We start from the raw sequence: 21,422 nt of genomic DNA, 5'->3' as shown, positions 1-21,422 counted from the left end.
AGGCACGTGGGCGGAAGGCTGCCCTGCACAAAGATGGCCGTGCTGCCCTCTTTTTTTTTTTTTTTATTTTATTTAATTTCCCCTCCCTTTTCTCCACCTTCCAGGCTCCAGGCCCCTGGAGGAGTTTCCCTAAGAACGCTGCGCCTGGAAGCTGAGGAGGTTGAGCAAACAGACCAGCTCACAACCCTCTCTTCCCTTCGATTCTATAGCATATTGAAAACATCTTAATTTTCTGTATCCAAAAAACTGAAGGTCAGAGAATATCCCCCCCCCCAACAGCTTAGTGGTACAACCTAGGCTTGCCTCAGAGCCTAGGGTAGGTAGTTCTTTCCTTGACATCAAACTGCTTATTAAATAGCATAGATTTGTGGAGCATGTGGTTGTGTACAGCACTGTTAGACCCAAAAGAGTTGCAAATAGTATAGCAAAAGTCCCTTTGTTATAGGAATTTGTAACAGTTGGGGTAACTTAGACATGGAAAAAAGTCAACCGTGTTAAATAAAATTCCTGTTTTGGTCTGCGCTCCTATGCTAGGCCCCGACAGACTAGACTAATCCAAAATGAAGTCACTAGTCCTAGGTGACATGTAATCAAACTGAGCTTTAAAATAGATAAATTTTGCAAAAAACAGGAGATTCACAGCAACCAATCAGAAGGGACCTGGTTTACTTGGGCTGGCATGATAATGAAGTTCCCCGTTTCAACACTTTAAGGAAAGTAACTTCAAAATGACCAATCATAGCCAGGTGTGGTGGCTCATGCCTATAATTCCAGCAGTTTGAGAGACCAAGGTGGGATGACCACTTGAGACCAGGAGTTCAAGACCAGCCTGGGCAACATAGCAAGATCCTGTCTCTACAAAAAAAGAAAAAAAATTACAAAAATTAACCAGGCAATTAGGTATTAGGTACCTGCCTGTAGTTCTAGCTACTTGGTAGGGTGAGGTAGGAGAATCTCTTGAATCTAGGAGTTCAAGAAAGCAGTGAGCTATGATCACACCACTGGACTCAAGCCTGAATGACAGGGCAAGACCCCATCTCTAAAAGACCAATCTGCTTTTGTTCCTTTTTCTGCTTTCTTCAGCCCTTTTCTCCCTATAAAGCCAAGCTCCTCTATTCAGCTCATTAGAACACCTTTCTATTTCATAGATGGAATGCTGTCCAATTCATGAATCGCTAATAAAAGATAAATAAATCTTTAAACTAAATTTGTTGAAATTTTGTTTTTTGACAATGGGCAATATATACTGGACAGTATAGGTATTTATAGATACAGGTCAGTGTAGGTATATATAGTGACCACATAGCTACAAGAATTTATCTATTTTCTTTTCTTTTTTTCTTTTTTTTTTTTTTGAGTTGGAGCCTCATTCTGTTGCCCAGGCTACATTGCAGTGGCACGCTCATGGTTTCTGCAGCCTCAACCTGCTGGGCTCAGGTGATCCTTTCGCCTCAGCCTTCCAAGTAGCCATAACAACAAGCATGTGCCATCATGCCCAGCTGATCTTTTGGTTTATTGTAGAGACGAGGTCTCACTGTGTTGCCCAGGCTGGTCTCAAACCCCTGAGCTCAGGTAATCCTCTTGCCTCTGCCTCCCAAAGTGATTTAATTTTTTTTTTTTTTAGTCATAATCTCACTCTGTTGCTCAAGCTGGAGTGCAGTGGCATGAACATGGCTCATCACAGCCTTCAACTCCTCCACTGATGGGAAGGGTGGTCTTTTCCAGAACACGCATTTTTGTCTTTGTAGGATACCCATCAGACTTTTTTTTTTTTTTTTGAGTTGAAGTCTCACTCTGTCGCCCAGGCCGGAGTGCAGTGGCATGTTCCCAGCCACCGCAACCTGGACCTGCTGGGCTCCAGCAATCCTTCCACCTCAGCCTTCCAAGTAGCTGGAACTACAGGCACGCGCTACCATGCCTGTCCAGTTTTTGATTTATTGTAGAGATGAGGTCTCACCAAGTTGCCTGGGTTGGTCTCGAACCCGTGGGCTCAGACAATCCACTCGGCTCGACCTCCCAAAGTGCTGGGATTACAGGCTGAGCCACTGAGCCCGCCCCACTAGACTTTTAAATACACAAGTTCATGAGCTAAAAGGTCGTCTTATTATCAATTCCATGGCTTTGGTTAGTTAAGGGGTGGTATTCAGCTTTCCACCTTCAACTGGGAAACTGAAAGATTTTTAGTGATTATTATGCCAAACCATGAATTGAAAGATTGGTCTGTCCTATTCTTACATCTGATGGAATTTTCTTTTGATTGACCGAGAGGGGTGGGGTAGGATAGCACGTCTACATTCCAGCCTGGTCGGAAGTAAAAATGTAATAAGAAAAATGCCTAAAGTCTTCCTAAAACCTGTCTACAAGAAATGTATCTATCTGTGCCTAACCTGTACTTGCTACCCTGCCTGAAAAGCACTGTGAGATTTAAATGAAATGTGTAAAGCTACTAGTCCAGTGTAGCTTTACAGCACTGGACTAGTGTAACAACGACACTCTCAGTAACGGTTAACTAATCACATAATCAATACAAAGGACTTTGTATTAAGGGCTTAAAATCTCTGGGGTGAAAGCTCTCACACAAATGCTCCTTTTATCACTCTTGCTCTTCTTCCAATACCAAACTACTGGCAATTCCTGAACTCGTCATGGCATTGCCCACATCCTTACCATTTAATCTGCCACCTCCTTTCCAAAACTACAGCTATTCTCCCACAAACCCCATTACCCCTCACATTCATGGAGACTTGGCTTAAACTTCAAGCTCTCTATGAAGCTTTTCTTGCTTGGTATTGACACCACCGCCATCGCAGAGTTCATCACACTGGCATGCTGTCTCCGGACCTTGGACATCCTTTCAATGTTGCATTTATTGCAAAAGATTGTCATGATTGTGTTACCCTATTTTGTCTCTTCCACTAGACTCTGAGCCTTTGTGGTATTTTCTTAACCCCAGCGTCTATCTAGTTCCTGCTTAACAAATTCTTCACAATAAGCGCAGTCTTGGATGCTGAAGCCCGAATTTACGACTTGGGCTCCTTAACTCAGCGGTGATGTGACCCCAGGTGATGCCTCCCAATCTCCCCTCGTCTGTAAAGTGGGGGGGACACTTATAGGACGTGGTTGTTACGAGGAGTCCACGGGAGAACAGCAAGGGCCGAGAGCTAGCTCGCCGAACGCACCTCGCAGGCGGGACAACTACGTCCGCCAGCGCCAGACCGGGCGGCCGGACCGCGAGCGCAGCTGAGCAGGCGCGCTCCACTGCGCAGGAGGACGCGGGCGGGGCAGGCGAGCCGTCTCCCGGAGGCGGGTCTAGTTCCGGGGGCCTGAGGGCGGCGAGGGCGGCTGACCGTCGCTCAGTGACGTCATCGCCGTGCGCTGCCACGTCTGCTCAGCTCCGCGGTAATGGAGGCTGAGCGTGAGTGATGACGGGGCCGGGCTGTGGCTCTAGCATTAGCTCCGACTCTGGCACTGAATCCGAGTGTGGGTCTGGGTTTGGCATCCCGAAGCCTGGACGGCTTTTTTTCGACCCTCCAGAAGGGGACGGCCTGTGTGCAAGCAGCTGGTTGGAAGCGCTTTAACTCAGGGAGGGAGTTCTCCTGCCTGGGGTCCAGTGTGTAAAGCCGTCGCGTCCTCCCAGGGATCCCTCCCCACCGGCTGGGCCTCTTCCATGCGTGAGTATTACTGGGCTGCTGCACTGTCCCGCTGTCCCGGGCCTGCTTCGGCTCTCCAGGGTGTGCGGCAGGGACCGCTTTGTCGACGCCTCTTAGGGACCACTGTAGAAGTTTGTGGTTTCGCCTTCTTCCATCTCATACTCTGGCCTCTTCCGTCCCAGCTTTTTACTCCTCGCTTTTCTTTCCCTTTATTCGTTAATTGAGCAAGGACCAGCAGTCCCTATATCCAGCGATGTGAATGCTCAGTCTCATTTGGCGTTTGTTAGTCTACAGTCCAAAGCTGTCAGGAATAGAGAACATCAGATCAGTCTGCAATAACGTTTTGAAAACCAGGGTTTTTCTAGAGTGTCATCCTTAGGTTTTTAGTTGTATTGTGTGGGAAACGTTTGGTATCCATGTTAGTGGAGCCATGATTTTTACCAGAGCTTGGTGAAAACAAAGCTTCTTTTCAGTGAGGATCTTTATCTGTTACTTGCCCTTTAATCTTGTAGTTTCAGTCATTACTAAATGATTTTACAGAGGTTTTTCTGGAGTGGGCATTTACTTGAGTTCCTTTCAGTATTTTCACCCTATCATATGGAGATACCACTTGAACAGTTTTACTTTTAAATAATTAAAAGGCCTACTGGTGTTCTTCCATTCATCTTCGTCAGCCCTGACAACAACCTCTGCATAACAGGAGGCTCCCCCCACTGAGATAAAGAAATTCATTTAAGATCAGGTAAAATGTGACACATCTGACCTCAGAACTCAGGTCTGTTGATAACAAAACCTAACATTTTGGACAATGCTGATTTTCCTGCATTGCAAGTGGTTTGAAATACTGAATTGGAAATGCATTAAGCTGGGATGTTTCTTATAAAATTTCATCTAAATTTGTATCTTTCACATGATACAAGCCAACTGACAAAAGATACAAATTGTGACTTTCCTAACGCTGAACAGAGCTTAGATCAGAATTTAGGCTTCTGACATATTAGAGTCTGAGTAGTCCTCTAATTAGAATAAAGTAGGTAATAGACACTGGGAGCATTTGTTTGAAAATCTGGTTTTGCAAGACCTGCTCACTCAGTTTTTCTGGTTGTTTTGTTATGTTACTCACTTTTAAAAATAGTCTACTGACATTTAATTTTTTTTTGTTTTTGTTTTTTTGTTTGTTATTGTTGTTCAGAGTTGAAACAGGTTGACAACCATTAACCTGGGTTGCAGCTACAGGTGGCAGTGGAAGCAGATTGGTTCCCGGACATGCCCGGTGGAAGGAGGGGCCCTAGTCGGCAGCAGCTAAGCCGTTCAGCTTTACCTTCTTTACAGACTTTGGTTGGTGGGGGCTGTGGCAATGGAACAGGCTTGAGAAACAGGTAAAGAAGAAATAAGGCTAGTCTATGATGTCCAATGACCAGTAAGAGTAACATAAAAGTTTTCATGCCATTCAGATACTTGCTCATCAAGAGTTATTCTTGACACTGAGGTAGAAATCCTGCCCTTGAAGACTGAAAGCTCGGTATTTCAGAATACTTTGGAGGTAGAAAGATGTGATATGGGGGTCCACAAAGTAAAGCCATCCAATTCTTGCTTTTGGCCAATAACCCAAATTCTGGGCGTCCCTTTTTTAGCTATTAGAAGGGAGAAGTGAGTGAAAATACTAGGCAAATGTGATGGGTTTTCTACCTATTGCCATTTTTTCTTTTGGAGGGCATGTTAAAACTGACAGCCAACATGAGGTTCTAAAATTGTAAATCAGACTGGGTGTGGTGTCTTGTGCCTGTAATCGCAGCACTTTGGGAGGTGAGAATTAGAGGATTACCTGAACTCAGGTGTTCAGGACCAGCCTGGGCAACTTGGTGAGACCTCCTCTCTATAATAAATCAAAAAATTATCCAGGCCTGGTGGCACGTACCTAAAGTCCTAGCTACTTGGAAGGCTGATGCAGAAAGAAGGATCACATGAGCTCAGTAGGTTGAGGCTACAATAACTGGGAACACGTCCCTGCAGTCCTACCTGGTCAACAGAGTAAGATTCAACTAAAAATAAATAAAAAAACAAAATAAAAGTATAAATCAGATCCCATCAAGGGTTTTAAAAACTATTTTGTCAGCTTGGCGTGGTAGCTCACGCCTGTAATCTTAGCACTTAGGAAGACTGAAGTGGGAGGGTCACTTGAGGCCAGGAGTTTAAAACCAAACTGGGCAACATAACAAGAAGCCATCTCAAATAAATAAATAAATAAATAAATAAATAAATACTTTTGTCAAAAATTGTTTGACAATTGAGATGGAAGGATCACCAGACCCCAGCAGGTCGATGCTGTGGTGGCCGTGAGTGTGCCATGGCACTCCAACCTGGGCAACAGAATGAGACTCTGACTTAAAAAAAAAAAATTTGTTTGATGTTAATAAACTGTCAGATGTAGCTTGAACATCTTAAGATCTGTGTCATGTATGAGAATAAAGAATTTGATTTTGATTTTCAATGGCAATTTATGTTCCTAGTTTTCAAAAGTTGAAAGGATGAATTATTTCTAATCTCTGGTAATTCATGTCTTTAGGACTTTTGATCATGTAGCAATACAAAGAGTTTTTTTTTACCTAATCAAGTGTTTGATCAAGATAGTTTTTGCCAGCTAATTTCTGCTTCTTCCCTGAATAGAATTTTTCTCTTGCCTTGATTTTAATTTTTCAGAGCCAGCAATCAGTACTATTCCGGTTTTTTCAGGCTTTCTTAGTTATATCTATGCACTTTTTGTGGCCTGACTACTCACTTTTCTGACTTCCCAATCCCATTTTTACCAGTCTTCAAAATTAGTTCTGATATCATTTTAGTGGTGCTCTCCCTGAAATTCCAGTTTGAAGTGATTTTTTCAGTCTCTGTCATCTATTTTTAATCTAAATGTTATATTTATTTACGCATACAAAATAACTGTAATTTATGCTAGAGTAATATTTTTTACTCTGCTGTTCCTTGGAATTCCTCATTTTTAAAGTGGTGACACTATTTGCTTCATAACAATGTTGAAAATAAATGAAGCAGTTAATTGCAACAACTTTAAAATTTTACTGAACTTTCCAAAATGTCTAAAGATAACATATTTTATATGTTTGAAAATAAAGAAAAATAAGATACAAAGAATATGTGAAAATGCTTTTGACAAAAGCTGCTAACATAAGTACTGAGATGAAAGTTGCTTACCGTTTGAAGCCCATGCCTTAATTTTACTAATATATATATAAAACTTACTGATTCAGTATTTTCAAACTGTGATAGAAAATTCTGGCTGTGCTTAGCTAGCATTCTAGCTAGCTAAAAAATTCTAGCTTTGCCTCTGTATTTACTAGAGCCGTTCTTTGTTCATTCACTTCTACTTTGGCTTTGAAGATTCCCCTAGATAACTATGTTCTTGAACTGTCCCATGAACTCCCTCTTCAGTAGCTAAGAGGCTGCTGGTGGAAGGCATAGAAGGGAACGGGTTGGGCAGCCTAGTAATTTAGGCTTCAATTTTCTTATTCCTCTCTTAATCAGACTAACTCCTTTTCTTATATATTTTAAATATTGGGATACCATATAAAATATCTTTTGGGGGAAGGAAAATGAAGTATTCTATGAAAAAGATCTGAGAGCTATGTAAAAGCTTCATTCTTAGGTGCTTCTGCTTGCACCTGGATTTTGCAGATAGTATACTGGGAAGAAGTAGGAACATTTTGGAAAATACCATTGCTCTTAACTGCATTTGGTTATGGTCCTATATTATTTTCTTGGCTTTCATTTTAGCTCTTCTATACTGGTTTTCAAGATTCTAATCATGATTGCCTTGATCTATTATTCTTTACCCTCTTTCTTCTCTTAATATGTATTTATTTAGCAATTAATTGCAGGGAGGTGGTTAGAAGAATGTATTTTTCAACAGATTAGAATAAAGTGAAATAAATAGTTGCTCAGAGTTTGAAAAGTTAGTGAGACTATTACTGAGTGATTATTTTATGATATGTTTACCTAGAGAGGTTATTTTGGAAAAAAAAAAGACTTGATGTTTGTTTCTTGATGATAAATAGGCAGCTATGGAATAAATTGTTCTATAGGACATAGGGAAAAGATATTTTAAAAATGTAGATAATGGCAATGGTAGATGGCTTAGAATATAGTTTTAGGATGGATGTATACAAAGAAAGACTGTCCATATGAGAAGAACTCACTTCCGTAGTATCTATGGAGTACTGAAGAGAGAAACAGATAATTGCCTAAGTATGGAATATTTTTGGATGATATATTTGTTCTGTAAGACAGGTCAGCTGGCAAAGAGAACATTTGCCCATTTGGTAGGTGTTTGTGGCCTGATTGATGAAGTTATACTTGAGAATGTCAAAAGGCTAGTTTGGTGACATAATCAATATTGAAATCCATAGCTCCCTTTCCTGCTTTCTACCTTTGGGGAGAAGGGATTTGTTCTTGTAAAAATGTGTTTAGATGATTGTTCTTTTTAAAATTATTATTATTTTTTAAGTCGGAGTCTCACTCCGTTACCCAGGATAGAGTGCAGTGACACACTCATGGTTACCACAGCCTTGACCTGCTGGGCTCAGGTGACCTTTCCGCCTCAGCCTCCCAAGTAGCTGGGACTACAGGCGCATGCCGCCATGCCCAGCTAATTTTTTTATTTATTGTGGAGGTGAGTTCTCGCCAAGTTGCCCAGGCTAGTCTTGAACCCATGTGCTCAGGTAATCCTCTCACCTTGGCCTCCCAGAGTGTTGGGATTACAGGCATGAGCCAACATGCCCGGTATGATTATTCTTTTAAGAAAGGAAGATATACTATGTATTTCTTAGTTTCTTAGAGAGTTCCTTGTTTGAGGGAAAATCTTTGAGAAGAACTAAGTCGTTTTTAAAAAATTTATTCCTTGCCTACGAGTATACTTTGTTAATAATATCAACTGAACATGCCCAAGTGACCACTGCTTTCTTTCTTTCTTTCTTTTTTTTTTTGTTTTTTTTTTTTTAGTCAGAGTCTCACTCTGTCACCCAGACTGGAGTGCAATGGTACATTCACAGCCACCGCAGCCTCGACCTGCTGGGCTCAGGTAATCCATCCACCTCAGCCCTCCAAGTTGCTGGAACTACAGGTGTGTGCCACTACGCCCAGCTAATTTTTTTAATTTATTGTAGAAGTGAGGTCTCACCATGTTGCCCAGGCTGGTCTCGAACCCCTGGGCTCAGGCAGTCCTCTCACCTCTGCCTCCCAAAGTGCTGAGATTACCGGTGTGAGTCACTGTGCCTGGGCAACCATTGTTTTCTTTATCCTTTCTAATTCCTTTTTATCCCTTTGAATCTTCCTTGCTTTTTCTATATGCTTACCTAAATTCTGCTGCTTGCTGGCTTCAGAAGAGCCAGTCTCAGACCTGCTGTGTTAATCCTATCCTGCACACTAACTTTACAGGCAAGGACAAAGTACAGGTGTTCAGCATAAACCACGTTTATACAGTTTAGGGATAGTGAGCCATTCTTATTATTTAGAGGAAGTTTTATATCAGTAGAGGGAATCGTTTATCAGTCAAATTCCCAGACATAAGCCTTGTAAGCAGGCCTTTCTAAGGGTAGCAATGGTGTTTTCCTTTTAGAAATCTGGAATTTTGGTACTACTAGGAAGAAGGGGCCTATGTGGCCAGCCCTCAGTAAAAACCTTGGGTAGTATGTCGCTTTCCTGGTGAACAACACTTCACACATGTTAATATAACTCGTTGCTAGAGTAATTAAGTGGATCCTGAATAGATTTTTAAATCTATTTTTATATCCTCATAGAGGAAGAGTAAATACTTTAATTTTTCCTAAATAATACCTCTGATTTTCTGAGCTGTGTTAACCAAGTCTGTTTATTTCAGTTATATATATTTTTGGTTTTAAGAACTTTGATCATATGTCCTCTCAAGCTTTCAACTTTATAGATTAAATGGACAATACTTAATCTCAGAAATTCTTTTTATGTAGGAATGCTTTCCTTTTTTCCCACTGATGCTCTGGATCATTTAATTTGGCCTTTGTCTCTTTGTCTCCTGGCTTGAATTTAATTGCCAAGGCTATCTAGAGCATCACAAGTATAGATTTTTGTACTTTGTTTTGAATATCTTCTTTGAGGCCCAGTATTTTATTGATTTTGTTAATGGCAGAAGCGCATTAGTCTGCTTTACATGAGAAAAATTTGTAAGAACCTTTTTAACCCTGAAATCATAACAGATAGTTTAGCATGCTTTCCCCCTTAGTGTATGCTTGGCTGAAAAGGAATAAGAATGTTTAGTTTGTCGAGTAGAGACTCCTAACCTTGTAACTTCTCATCAGAATGTTTTATTTCAATATCTTATGATTAACTGGAATGAAGTAAGAGATTGACTGCTGGCCTTATCCTCTTCATCCTACTAATTTGTACAACTCTGAAGACCACCTTTCATGTTAAATTCTATGGAACAATTTCTCCCACAGTATTGCAGTCCACTTTCTAGAACAGATTAGAGGACCGTGTTGTTTAAAGGCTGGTTTATGATTGAGCAGATATGTTCTGAGACCTGTTGTTAGATCACAATTTATTACTTTGCAGGCTTGCTCAGTTGGTGTATACTCTGGGAATGAGAGGAAGAAACTTGTATAATTTTTTCCGTATTTCTCCTCCTCTAGTCCCTGTACTTCCTTTCTAGGTCTTCTGATTTTCTACCATAGTATTCTTAGCTATTCAGAATGAGCTGAGTTCATATTCCCCCAAGGTACTTAAAGTACTGTAAATGCCACATACCAATGCTAAAATTCTATATTTGGATATTTTAGAGTAGAATGGTAACACAAATATTGTTCCTTCTCTTGATTCTTCTTTGGAAGTATCCAAACCAATCCTCCTTTCTTTGGTCTCTAAACAATATTAGACCTTTAAATCTCTGTAGCTATTCCCAGGCATATAAACAATAGGAATTTTTTTCCCTACTCCTATCTTACCATTTTGGATAGCTCATTATGTTTGATCTGTGAAAGAACTTGGAGGGAAGAACAATAAGAAGATAGAAGTTAAAATCTCTGTATCTTTGTGTGTGTGTGTGCGTGCACGTGTTTTGAGTTGGAGTCTCACTCCATTGCCCAGGCTCACGGCCACTCCAGCATCAACCTGCTGGGCTCCAGGGTCCTTCCACCTCAGCCTTCCAAGTAACTGGAACTACAGGTGCGCACTACCACTCCCAGCTAATTTTTTTGTTTACTGTATGGATGAGATCTTGCCAAGTTGCCCAGGCTGTTCTCGAACCTGTGGACTCAGGCAGTCCCCTCACCTCGGCCTCCCAGAGTGCTAGGATTACAGGCTTGAGCCACTGCGCCTGGCCTTTTTTTGTGTTTTAAGAGACTTTTCTTTCGTGACCATATTGGTTTGCTGCTTTCTCAATCTTAGTTCATTTGCAGTGAACTAAGAAAAGTACAGTCTCTGTCCTTAAGATTATGGTCTAGTAGACAAAACATAGATGCATGCAAAAGATTATATAAAGTATGAAAAGTACTAATGATAAAAGCATTGTTTAGCTATAATGGTGGCACAGAAGGAAAATTAATCAGTTTTGATTGAGTGAGTCAGAATACATTTCACAGAGCATGTGTTTTAGTATCTTAAAAGTCTTGAAGAATGAGTAAAAAAGTCTTAAAGGGTTTTGTCAGGAAATATGTATGTGAGAAGTTAAGGGAGGTAATTATGGAGGTTATTACCTGGAAAGAGAATAATGTGCACAAAAGAATAGCATGTGTGTTCCAGACAGAAAATAGCATCAGTATCATATAGGGTGCATGTGATGGAGTAATAAGAGGTAAGGCTGTCTGTTAAGTGGAGGGGCCTCATAGGACATACTGGAAATTTTTGGATGTCATCCCGTTGGCAGTGGAGAGCCATTAAAGGGTTTTAGGTAAGAGAGTAACACTATCAGAATTTCACTTTAGCAAGATATCCCTGAAGGCAGATTGGAGGGTTTGGTAAAAGTAGAGTTGGACTTAGGAGGTTTCCTGCAGTAGTTCAGGTGAAAATGATGGATGCTCAGAGGCAGTGGGTTTAAAGGGGTTGATAGAGTTGAACAAAGCTTTATAAAATGGAATCTGTAAGATTAAAAGAGTGATTGGATATGGAGAGGCAGAAGAAAATCTCTAATATGACTCCCAGGTTTCTGATTTCGACAGCTAACTGGGTGGGCCATGAACTAGGGTCAGGACTATAGGAGGAGGAACACAGAGGTGTCCAGTAGGTAGCTCAATAACATGTCTAAAACTCAGCAGTGAGCTCTATGGAGAGCAATTACAGCCTCAGCATGTAGGAGATAGTGGAAACCGTAGCTACAAGAGGATCCTGGGATGGAGTCTTGGGCCTAGGCCAACAGTTAAGGGGTAGATTCAGGAGGCAGCAGAGGCCCTTTATGTTCTGTGACACTGAAAAGTATCACCATTTGCGTTAACCATAGTTTTCTTTTTCAGGAATGGTAGTGCCATTGGCCTTCCAGTCCCACCTATTACAGCCTTAATCACCCCAGGTCCTGTTCGTCATTGCCAAATTCCTGACTTGCCTGTGGATGGGAGCCTGCTCTTTGAATTTCTTTTCTTCATCTACCTATTGGTTGCTCTGTTTATTCAGTACATCAACATCTATAAAACGGTGTGGTGGTATCCTTACAATCATCCTGCTTCGTGTACTTCACTGGTAAGTCTTAATAGGCCTTTAAGTTTGTCATGTTAGCCGGGCTCGGTGGCTCAGCCTGTAATCCCGCGCCTTTGGGAGGCTGAGGTGAGTGGATTGCCTGAGCCCGCGAGTTCGAGATCCCCCTGGGCAGCGAGACCTCATCTCTACAATACATCAGAAAATCAGCCGGGCGTAATAGTGCATGCCTGTAATTCCAGCTACTTGGAAGGCTGAGGTGGAAGGATCGCCGGAGCCCAGCAGGTTGAGGCTGCAGTGGCTGGGAGTGGCCACTGCACTCCAGTCTGGGCGACAGAGTGAGACTCTAACTCAAAAAAAAAAAAAAAAAAAAAGTTTGTCATGTTACTTAGCCAAGAAACTCTCTGGAAAGTTTATTTTATAAACTTCATAAAATGTTTTTCAACTAGACCACAGATTACTTTTAGAACAAAATTTCATAATAAGCTTGTTAAAATAAAAATACCACCGGAGGAATTCTGATGTGAACAGAACACAGCCTTTTTTTAAGCCTTATCATTGCTGAATCCCATAGAACCCGGGACCTTGGGCATGTAGAACACAGCTGCAGGGGGTGCCACCTCTTCTTGAAGGTGTGCAACTTGGCAACCTCTGAGTCCCCAGCACTTAGTAGGTACTCAGTAAATATTTGTAGAATGAAATGTGAGCAGATGCTGAGCTGGACCCAGTGAGAATTGTTCCACCCATGTAATGTCACTTCTTTAGGTCCTGAATGTTCTTCCTACTTGAGTCTTTTAAATGCAAACCATCCCAGGGTTGTTTGTTAGTTTGTTTTTGAGTCAGAGTCTCACTCTGTCGACCAGGCTGGAGTGCAGTGGCATGCTCATGGCCACTGCAGCTACCACCTGCTGGGCTCAGGCCATCCTTCTGTCTCAGCCTTCCAAGTAGCTGGAACTACAGGTATATGCCACCATGCCTGGCTAATTTTTTGATTTGCTGTAGAGACGAGGTCTTGCCAAATTGCCCATGCTGGTCTTGAACCCCTGAGCTCAGGCAGTCTTCTGGCTTCCACTTCCCAGAGTGCTGGGATTACAGGCATGAGCCACCGTGCCTGACTGGGTTGTTTGTGTTTTAAGCTCTAAGTAAATGACATCTTTTGATTGAAAGAAAGCTTGTGAGACCCAGAGATTCTATCAGAGGCTTGTGGAGCGGGGAGGGCAAAGCTGTGAAGAATGGGTAGAAGGAGGGCAGAGGATTCTCAAGGTTGAGTATGGTATGGAAGTTGGATCCCTGAACAATTACAAAAATGATGAAATCTTTCAAGCATCTGAGATGAGTTGATAATATAATACACACCTATGTTTGGGAAAGAAAACAGTACCACGTTTGGGAAATAAAACATTATAGATAAAGTATAAGTCTCTTTTTTGGCCCTTCCCCATTTTCCTCCATTCTCAGGACTAACCATGATCATGACTTAAGTGTTTAATATTTCCATAATGCTTTTATTTTTTCTACATATACATGTACGTATGAGTAAGTAGTATGTAAAACTTTTTACACATTTTATAGCTTTATAGAAGTGGAATCCTACTGTATGCATCTTTCTGCAGTTTGTCTTTTTCCTTTAGTATTGTTTGTGATATTTATCCATGTTGAGACACATAGTTCTAGGCCAGACATGGTGGTTCATGCCTATAATCCTAACACTTTGAGAGGTGGAGGCAAGAGGATTGCCTGAGCTCAGGGATTTAAGACCAGCGTGAGCAACATGGCAAGACCTTATTTCTATAATGAAATCAAAAAATTACCTGGACATGGTGGCACATGCCTCTGGTTCCAGGTACTTGGATGGCTGAAGCAGAAGGTTCTCCTGAGCCCAGCAGATGGAGGCTGCAGTGGCCCTGAGGGTGCCACTGCACTCCAGCCTGGGCTACAGAGTGAGACTCTGACTCAAAAAAGAAAAAAAAAGAAACACATAGTTCTAGTTGATTTATCTTAAAATGCTGGATAGTAATTCCTTGAATGACAGTAATATACAGTCACTTTTCCAAAAAAATAAAAAAATACTACCAGAGGAAGTAACAATAAAAATGAGAATGCAGAAAACATGAAACAGGTATTATAATATTACAGAAAGATTTTGATATTTGACTTTCTCTACAAAATGTTAAATTTGTTGTAAGTGTAAGGTGTCATTATGACTAAATTTCACCAACTCTGCCCTTGTAATGACTGAATTAGGTTAATGGTAGCTTCTATAACAAGTAAGCCCGATATTGTATATTGCTTCAAACACTTAACAGTCTGAGGCAGTTGTCCTAGTTGACAGGAGTTCTTTCATGTGGTCAGTCAAGGGACCCAGGCTGATGGAGACTTGGCTGTCTTCCAAGACGTGGCCTCCAAGATGACTGTGGCCCATTCTGTCAGCCAGAAAGGGGAAAGAGCTTAAGGAAACATAAAGGAGAGTTTCTTATGAGCCAGGCTTACATCATGTTCACATGTCTACTTCTAATAGCAAGGGAGCTAGAAAATATGTGTGTATATTTTAATGCCCTGCAGAAATAGTCGATGCACAAGGCTAGAAAATATAGTCTTATCTGGGTACGTTATTAACCTTAATAAAATTGGGTTCTGACTGGGCACAGTGGCTCATGCCTATAATCCCAGCACTTTGGAACATGGGAAGATTACTTGAGTCCAGGAGTTCAAGACCAGCCTAGGCAATATAGCAAGATTTTGTCTCTACAGAAAAATAAAAAAATTAGCCAGGTGTGGTCACACATGCTTTAGTCCCAGCGACTCAAGAGGCTGAACCCAGGAAGTCGAGGCTATGGTGAGCCATGATCTTGCCTCTCCCCTCCAGCGTGGGCAACAGAGTGAAACCCTGACTCAACAATAGCAACAACAACAAAACAAATTGGATTCTGTTACACAAATGAAATTGCGATGTTTGCTGAAGTGCATGAAAATATATCATCTATTTCTTCTACTTTCTTTCCAGTTATTTAGGAGAACAGTGATAGTCTTGATGAAGAGAAGGTTCACCATAAATGAGTACATAAAATGTCTGTAAGGCTAGTCAGATGACTTGGCAGATATGTTGTTGGCAACAGCAGATGAGAGATACTGTAGAGGAAAGACTATTGTCTTGAGTAGTTCATATATGTGTTTGAAACTAATAAAAAACTAGAAAACCTCCATAACTTGGTGAACATAGGAAAGAAATGTGGACCAAAATCCTCAACATGGTATGGACAGAAAATACAAATTTTTGTTTTAAATATTTGTATTGCTTTTTTGTTCCTGGAATTTTCTTGTGCTTAGCACAGTGGCTCATGCCTTTAATCCCAGCATTTTGGGAGGCGGGGGTGAGACCAGCCTGGTAACATGGTGAGATCTTGTCTTTACAATAAATCAAAAAATTAGCTGGGCGTGGTAGTGCGTGCCTGTAGTTCCAGCTGCTTGGAAGGATCGCCTGAACCTAGCAGATCAACGCTGCAGTGGCCGTAAGCATACTAGCCTGGGTGACAGCATACTAGCCTGACTCAAAAAAAAAAAAAAAGGAATTTTCTTACCATATTGACTGTCTATCAACTTAATATCATGTGATAAGAATGTTGTTTCTTTAAGAATTGTAATAATTTAGTGCCTTTTTTTTAAATTTTAGAGGCAGAATTTTTATTGTTGCCCAGTCTGGAGTGCAGTAGTGTGCTCATAGTTCACTGTAACCTCAAACTCCTGGGTGCAAAGTAGTCTTCCTGCCTTGGCCATCTGAGTAACTTAGGACTACAGGCACACCACCACACCTAGCTAATTTTTAAAATTTTTTGTAGGCAACACTATGTTGCCTAGACAGTGAGTGTCAATTTTTTTTTTTTTTGAGTTAGAGTCTCACTGTTGTTGCCCACGCTGGTGTGCAGTGGCACACTCACACCACCACAGCCTTAACCTGTTGGGCTTGGGCAGTCCTTCCTCTTCAGCCTTCCAAGTAGGTGGAACTACAGGCGCATGCCACTGTACCTGGCTAGTTTTTGTGATTTATTTAGAGACAAGGTCTCACCAAGTTGCCCAGACTGGTCTCGAACCCCCAGGCTCAGTCAGTCCACTCACCTCGGCCTCTCACAGTGCTGGGATTACAGGCTGAGCCACCGTATTTTATGTTTTTTTTTATTGTCTTTTTTTCTTACCTGGACTATGAACATATTGAGGTGTAGAAACTATAATTCATTGATCTTTCTTTGGCCATAGTTTTGTAAAAGGAAAAAGTTGGGTTACATGTTATTTAAGGCTTTTGCAGCTATGTAGCTCTGTAAGGAAGTACCTCACTATCTTAATAGTGTCAATGGCACACTTATTGAAATATTTACTATGTTCTTTGCAAGTATTATCTCATTTATTTTTTATAAAAATAGATAGGCACAATAGTATGACTTCCATTTGATAAACGAGGAAAGTTCAAAAATCACATGATGGCAAAGTAAGCACTCAGTTCTAGATCAATCTACTGTGCTTTACTTTCTATATTTGTCCTACAGTTATTCCATAGGTGCTTATTAGGTAGTTTATTATAAGACTTCACTTGGTTTGACTTCCCCCTGGAAATTTCTCGTTTGTTGCATTTATTGCTAATCAAAGAGCTCTTCTCCCAGTCTTCCATTTTTCACTAGAGTTCTTAAACAGGACACCTACAAATATTGCCTTGAAACAAAGGGAGCTAGTATTCCTGTCATAATCAGGAACCTGCTGCTGCAGCTGCCGACTCCAGAATTATGCTCTGACTCATACCACCAAGAATTGGTGCCTTTCCCTTCCCTGCTTCACTCATCTCTGAATTCAAGTTTTGTGATGCCCATGGTAGGCAGAACCTAAATCTTAACTAGAATCTTAGTTGCAAGAAAGCCTGGAAATGTCATTTTTAGCTTTCCAATCTCTGGAGTAGAGGAAACACACTTAAAACGGGAGTTATAATGTAGACGGGTTCACTTATCTGCTACACATGATCTTTGCTAACAAAAAGCTTAACATTGAGTTGTGAAGCCAAGAGTAACACATGAAATAGAAAGTAAGATTTCAACCCAAGAATCTGAAAGAAGCCTGAATTAGCGAGTTGTTCAATATTGAATGGACTACCAGAGACCTAATTACTTTTCATCATGAAGGTGTTCAAGCACAGAATGTGGTTACTTGACCACAGTGGTCTAGAAGGGACTTATGTCCCAATTATGTAGTTTCTTAAGTTTTCTTTCATTATGAGTTTCTAATCCCGAAATTTATCAGATTTATGTATTAGGTTCCCCCCCTTCACCATTTCAAGATCTCCATAATTATCAGAAAGAAAATGTGGACACCTGAATATATGAAGTATCATTGTAGCTGTCACACAACTAGCTGAATGAGTCTTAACCCTAAGAAACATAAAAGATACAGGTAGTAAATTATTCAGAATAGTCAGGAGTAGAGGGCTCTGATTAGCTAAATATTCTAATTTAGAAAGAGGTAATCATAAACAGATTACAGTTTTCATTGATTTGGATATAACAATTTGCTTAACGCAAAGATATATTAAGCACTTAAATCTCTTGATTTAAAAAAATCTTAGTCTTCAATGGACTGGTTGTAATAAGACCCAGGCATTAGCCAGGAAGTCTAGTGAATCCACATGCATTCTTTTGGAGGAGTAGGATAACCAGGGAAAAGTCTCCAAACTAAGGGGATAAATAGTGTTAGAATCCAAAATACTTGGGCGGGGCGGGGGGGAAATGTTCTGAGAAGTGGCTTACCACAATGATATTCTGGCTACTCGACCTCTAAAATGTAGCCCACTTTGGCCACTTCATCTTTATTGCTGCTGACCCTGTTTGCTCCATCATCATTTCTCACCTGCATCAAAAGCAATAGCTCCTAACTGATCTTGTCCCACTACAATGTGTTCTCCATGCAGCAGCCAGAGTGATCATTTTAAAATACAAATAGAATTGTGGCACTCTTTGTCTAAAATACTCCTCTGAACATCCTATTAATTAAAAACCCCCCAAAACTAAACTCATTGGTTACTCATTACCTCACTCCAGTCTTCTTACTACTTTTTAGACACACCAGGCATATATATTTCTGTCTTAGCACCTTTGTGATTGCTTTTTCCTCTGCCTGGGTCCTCTGCCCCCACAGCTTGTCATGCCAGGTATCTTTTTATCGTTTAGCTTTCATCCCAAATGCCATCCTCTCGGTGATATCCTCCCTAACCACCAATTTAAATGGTCTCTGCACTTCCTCCTAGTCATTATTTATTACTGTTTTATTTCTTTTTTTTTTTTTTTGAGTTGGAGTCTCACTCTGTCGCCCAGACTGGAGTGCAGTGGCCGCTCCTGGCCACTGCAGCCTCGACCTGCTGAGCTCCGGTGATCCTTCTGCCTCAGCCTTCCAAGTAGCTGGAACTGCAGGCGTGTGCTACCATGCCCGGCTAATTTTTGATTTATTGTAGAGATGAGGTCTCGCCAAGTTGCCCAGGCGGGTCTTGAACCCGCGGGCTCAGGCAATCCACTCACCTCAGCCTCCCAAAGACGCAGGATTACAGGCTGAGCCACCAAGCCCGACTACTATTTTATTTCTTACAAGCAGTTTTAGCTATTTGAAATACTTTTATTTGTGAGCTTGTTTATTGTCATTACCTGTCTTGTTTATTGTCATTACCTGCTCTTCCCCAAATAAATTTATTAAAGATATGATTTAGCTCCTGTAATAGGGTGGGTAAAACAGAATACAAGTTTATTTCCCTATTATATAGAAGTTTAGGTGGGTGATGCCATGCCAGTGTGGCAACTTTTTGTATTTATTGCTTTGCCATTCCCAGCATGCTTCTTCCAAACTATGGTCCAAGACAGCTGCCCCAACTCCAGTCATCACATCTGGACAGCAGGAAGGAGGAAGAAAGGAGAAAGAGACAGCTACTTCCTTGAAGGGCACGGCTTAAAAGTTAAATGCATCACATTTTGGCACATCTCTTGGCTAAAAGTAGTTTTTGCAAGGGAGGCTGGAAAATGAACCTTTAGTTGGCTTAGTTAACTTTTAGTGCTGACTAAGATTTTACTGTGATACAGAAGGAACAGCTAGTAATCTTGGCCATTCCCTTTCCCTCTCATGCCTTAGTAGAAAGTAAGATCCAGGAGAGCAGAAACCTTGGCTATCATCTTCAGCGCTATATCATTAGTGTCAGGAAGAGTACCTGGCACATCATGAGTGCTGGGTACATATTTATTGAATTGGTTAATTAACTGATAAATTCAGCTTTTCATTCTGGAAGGACTTGTGGGAGCCTACAGGCCTTTTGACCATCAAAGTGAAAATATATCCCAGTTTTGTTGCTTCCTAAGATATTGTTGCTAAAGACTGAATGTTGCTTAATACCACAATTATATGTACAGACTTAAAACTAGAAGGAACTATAGACAGTATCTAAGTAATGCTATTGTTTTATAGAAGAAGAGATCAAATATAAGGTGTACTTCTAAATCATATTAGGAAGGAAGAAAGACTAAATGAATACAGGAGTAACTTTAGTATATGCCCAATTAGATTAATAGAAGCTCGTATAAATGGTAACTTCTGAAGACTGAGAATCCTAACTGATCCATTAAATTTGACACATAGCTGGGCACAGTGGTCAAGCCTGTAATCCCAGCACTTTGGGAGGCCTACGTGAGGGGATTGCTTGAGCTCACGGATTCAAGAACAGCCTAGGCAACTTGATGAGACCTCATCTCTACAAAAAATTAGCCGGGCATGGTAGTGTGTGCCTGTAGTTCCAGCCATTTAGAAGACTGAGGCAGAAGGATTGCCTGAGCCTAGCGGGTCGATGCCTGGAGTGACCATGAGCATGCCACTGCATTATAGCCTGGGTGACACAGTGAGACTCCAACTAAAAAAAAAAATTGACACATTATAAATGTGTCATTTTATATGAATTATTTTATCATAATTCTGCAGATTATCACTTAACTCAAAGCTTCAGTCTTTTCCTTTTAATACAATAAACCTTCAAACAAGAGAGGGATACATTCAAATAGCAAAAAATAGTGTTGGGAAAGTTAAAGCGACTTGTCTTGAGAGGAGAAGTAGAAGATACGAATAGGTAGTCTCTTTGGGGTCTTTCAAATTCCCATAGTCTGTAAGGGTAAGGTGATCTCAGGAATATCTTGGGAGGGGTAACCTCTACTCATGTAGTACTCCCAGGTGGATATACATCGTGATTTCTTTCTGATGTAGTTATTTGTTCTCTTGTAGAATTTTCATCTCATTGATTATCACCTGGCAGCATTCATCACAGTGATGCTTGCAAGGAGGCTTGTATGGGCCCTCATCTCAGAGGTAACACCTCATTCATTATATTCCATCACTTGTAGAGTTAGTTACTAGAATGGGTTCAGGTTGAAAACATGTCCAAGTGCAGTTGTAATAAAACTTTAATTTGTTTACTCCCATGTGAGTTCTGCCACATGGTTTACAATATATTTAAAACCCAAGTGCGAAATAACTTAAGAGAACTGTTAGAAATCTCATTTGTAAAGTAGGAACTTATTTTCAGCCTCTTAAGTTTTTCAGTAATTTAAAAAATTTTAATAGTTCCTGTAAAAATAGGGTGAATGTCAGGTAATTATTAATTTGAAGAGTTATCTGTGCACATACAGATATGTAAGCTGAATATTTAGTTGCATCTAAAGCATGCAACTTCAGATAGCATTCACTTGATATTGTTTATATGTACCATTTGTGGAGTTTGCTAGCAAGAAACAATTGTTTGACTTTATTAAAACTTAGAATTTTTAAAAGGCAATGTCAAAGTTTGCGCAGGATTCATCTCAAGATTAGAATCTAAGTTTAGTGGGCAGAGGAGGAAAGAATTGGAACATTAAATGGTCTTTTTTTACATTAAAAGTTGTTGATAGAGTTGACCATTGGTATCATTTTTCATGTATTTATAGACTGGATGAAGGAAGAAGATGTGCTTTCTGAAGGTTTTGTTATTTTGTGTTCTATAAATGTTTAAAAAAGCAAAAATGTTAACTTGGTAAAGTGGCTAGCAATTTTAGTCTTAGAATTTATAAT

At 40.6% G+C, this 21,422-nt stretch overlaps 1 protein-coding gene across 1 annotated transcript in view; it reads left to right on the top strand.

Annotated features, from left to right (window-relative positions):
- Positions 1-3,347: 3,347 nt before the first annotated feature.
- Positions 3,348-21,422, top strand: part of TMEM39A (transmembrane protein 39A) — a 38,498-nt gene continuing 20,423 nt past the window's right edge. Inside the window, exons 1-4 of the mRNA XM_008052630.2 lie at positions 3,348-3,671; positions 4,843-5,029; positions 12,140-12,362; positions 20,601-20,684. Of these exons, the coding sequence (XP_008050821.1) occupies positions 4,917-5,029; positions 12,140-12,362; positions 20,601-20,684 (420 nt within the window). The 5' untranslated portion in view covers positions 3,348-3,671; positions 4,843-4,916. The remainder of the gene's footprint in view (positions 3,672-4,842; positions 5,030-12,139; positions 12,363-20,600; positions 20,685-21,422) is intronic.

Source organism: Carlito syrichta, unplaced genomic scaffold (assembly GCF_000164805.1).
Source record: "Carlito syrichta isolate Samal-C Ts95f unplaced genomic scaffold, Tarsius_syrichta-2.0.1 Scaffold285058, whole genome shotgun sequence".
Lineage (NCBI taxonomy): Eukaryota > Metazoa > Chordata > Mammalia > Primates > Tarsiidae > Carlito > Carlito syrichta.
The sequence above is the reverse complement of the archived record's forward strand: the minus strand, read 5'-3'. Positions and strand labels throughout refer to the sequence as shown.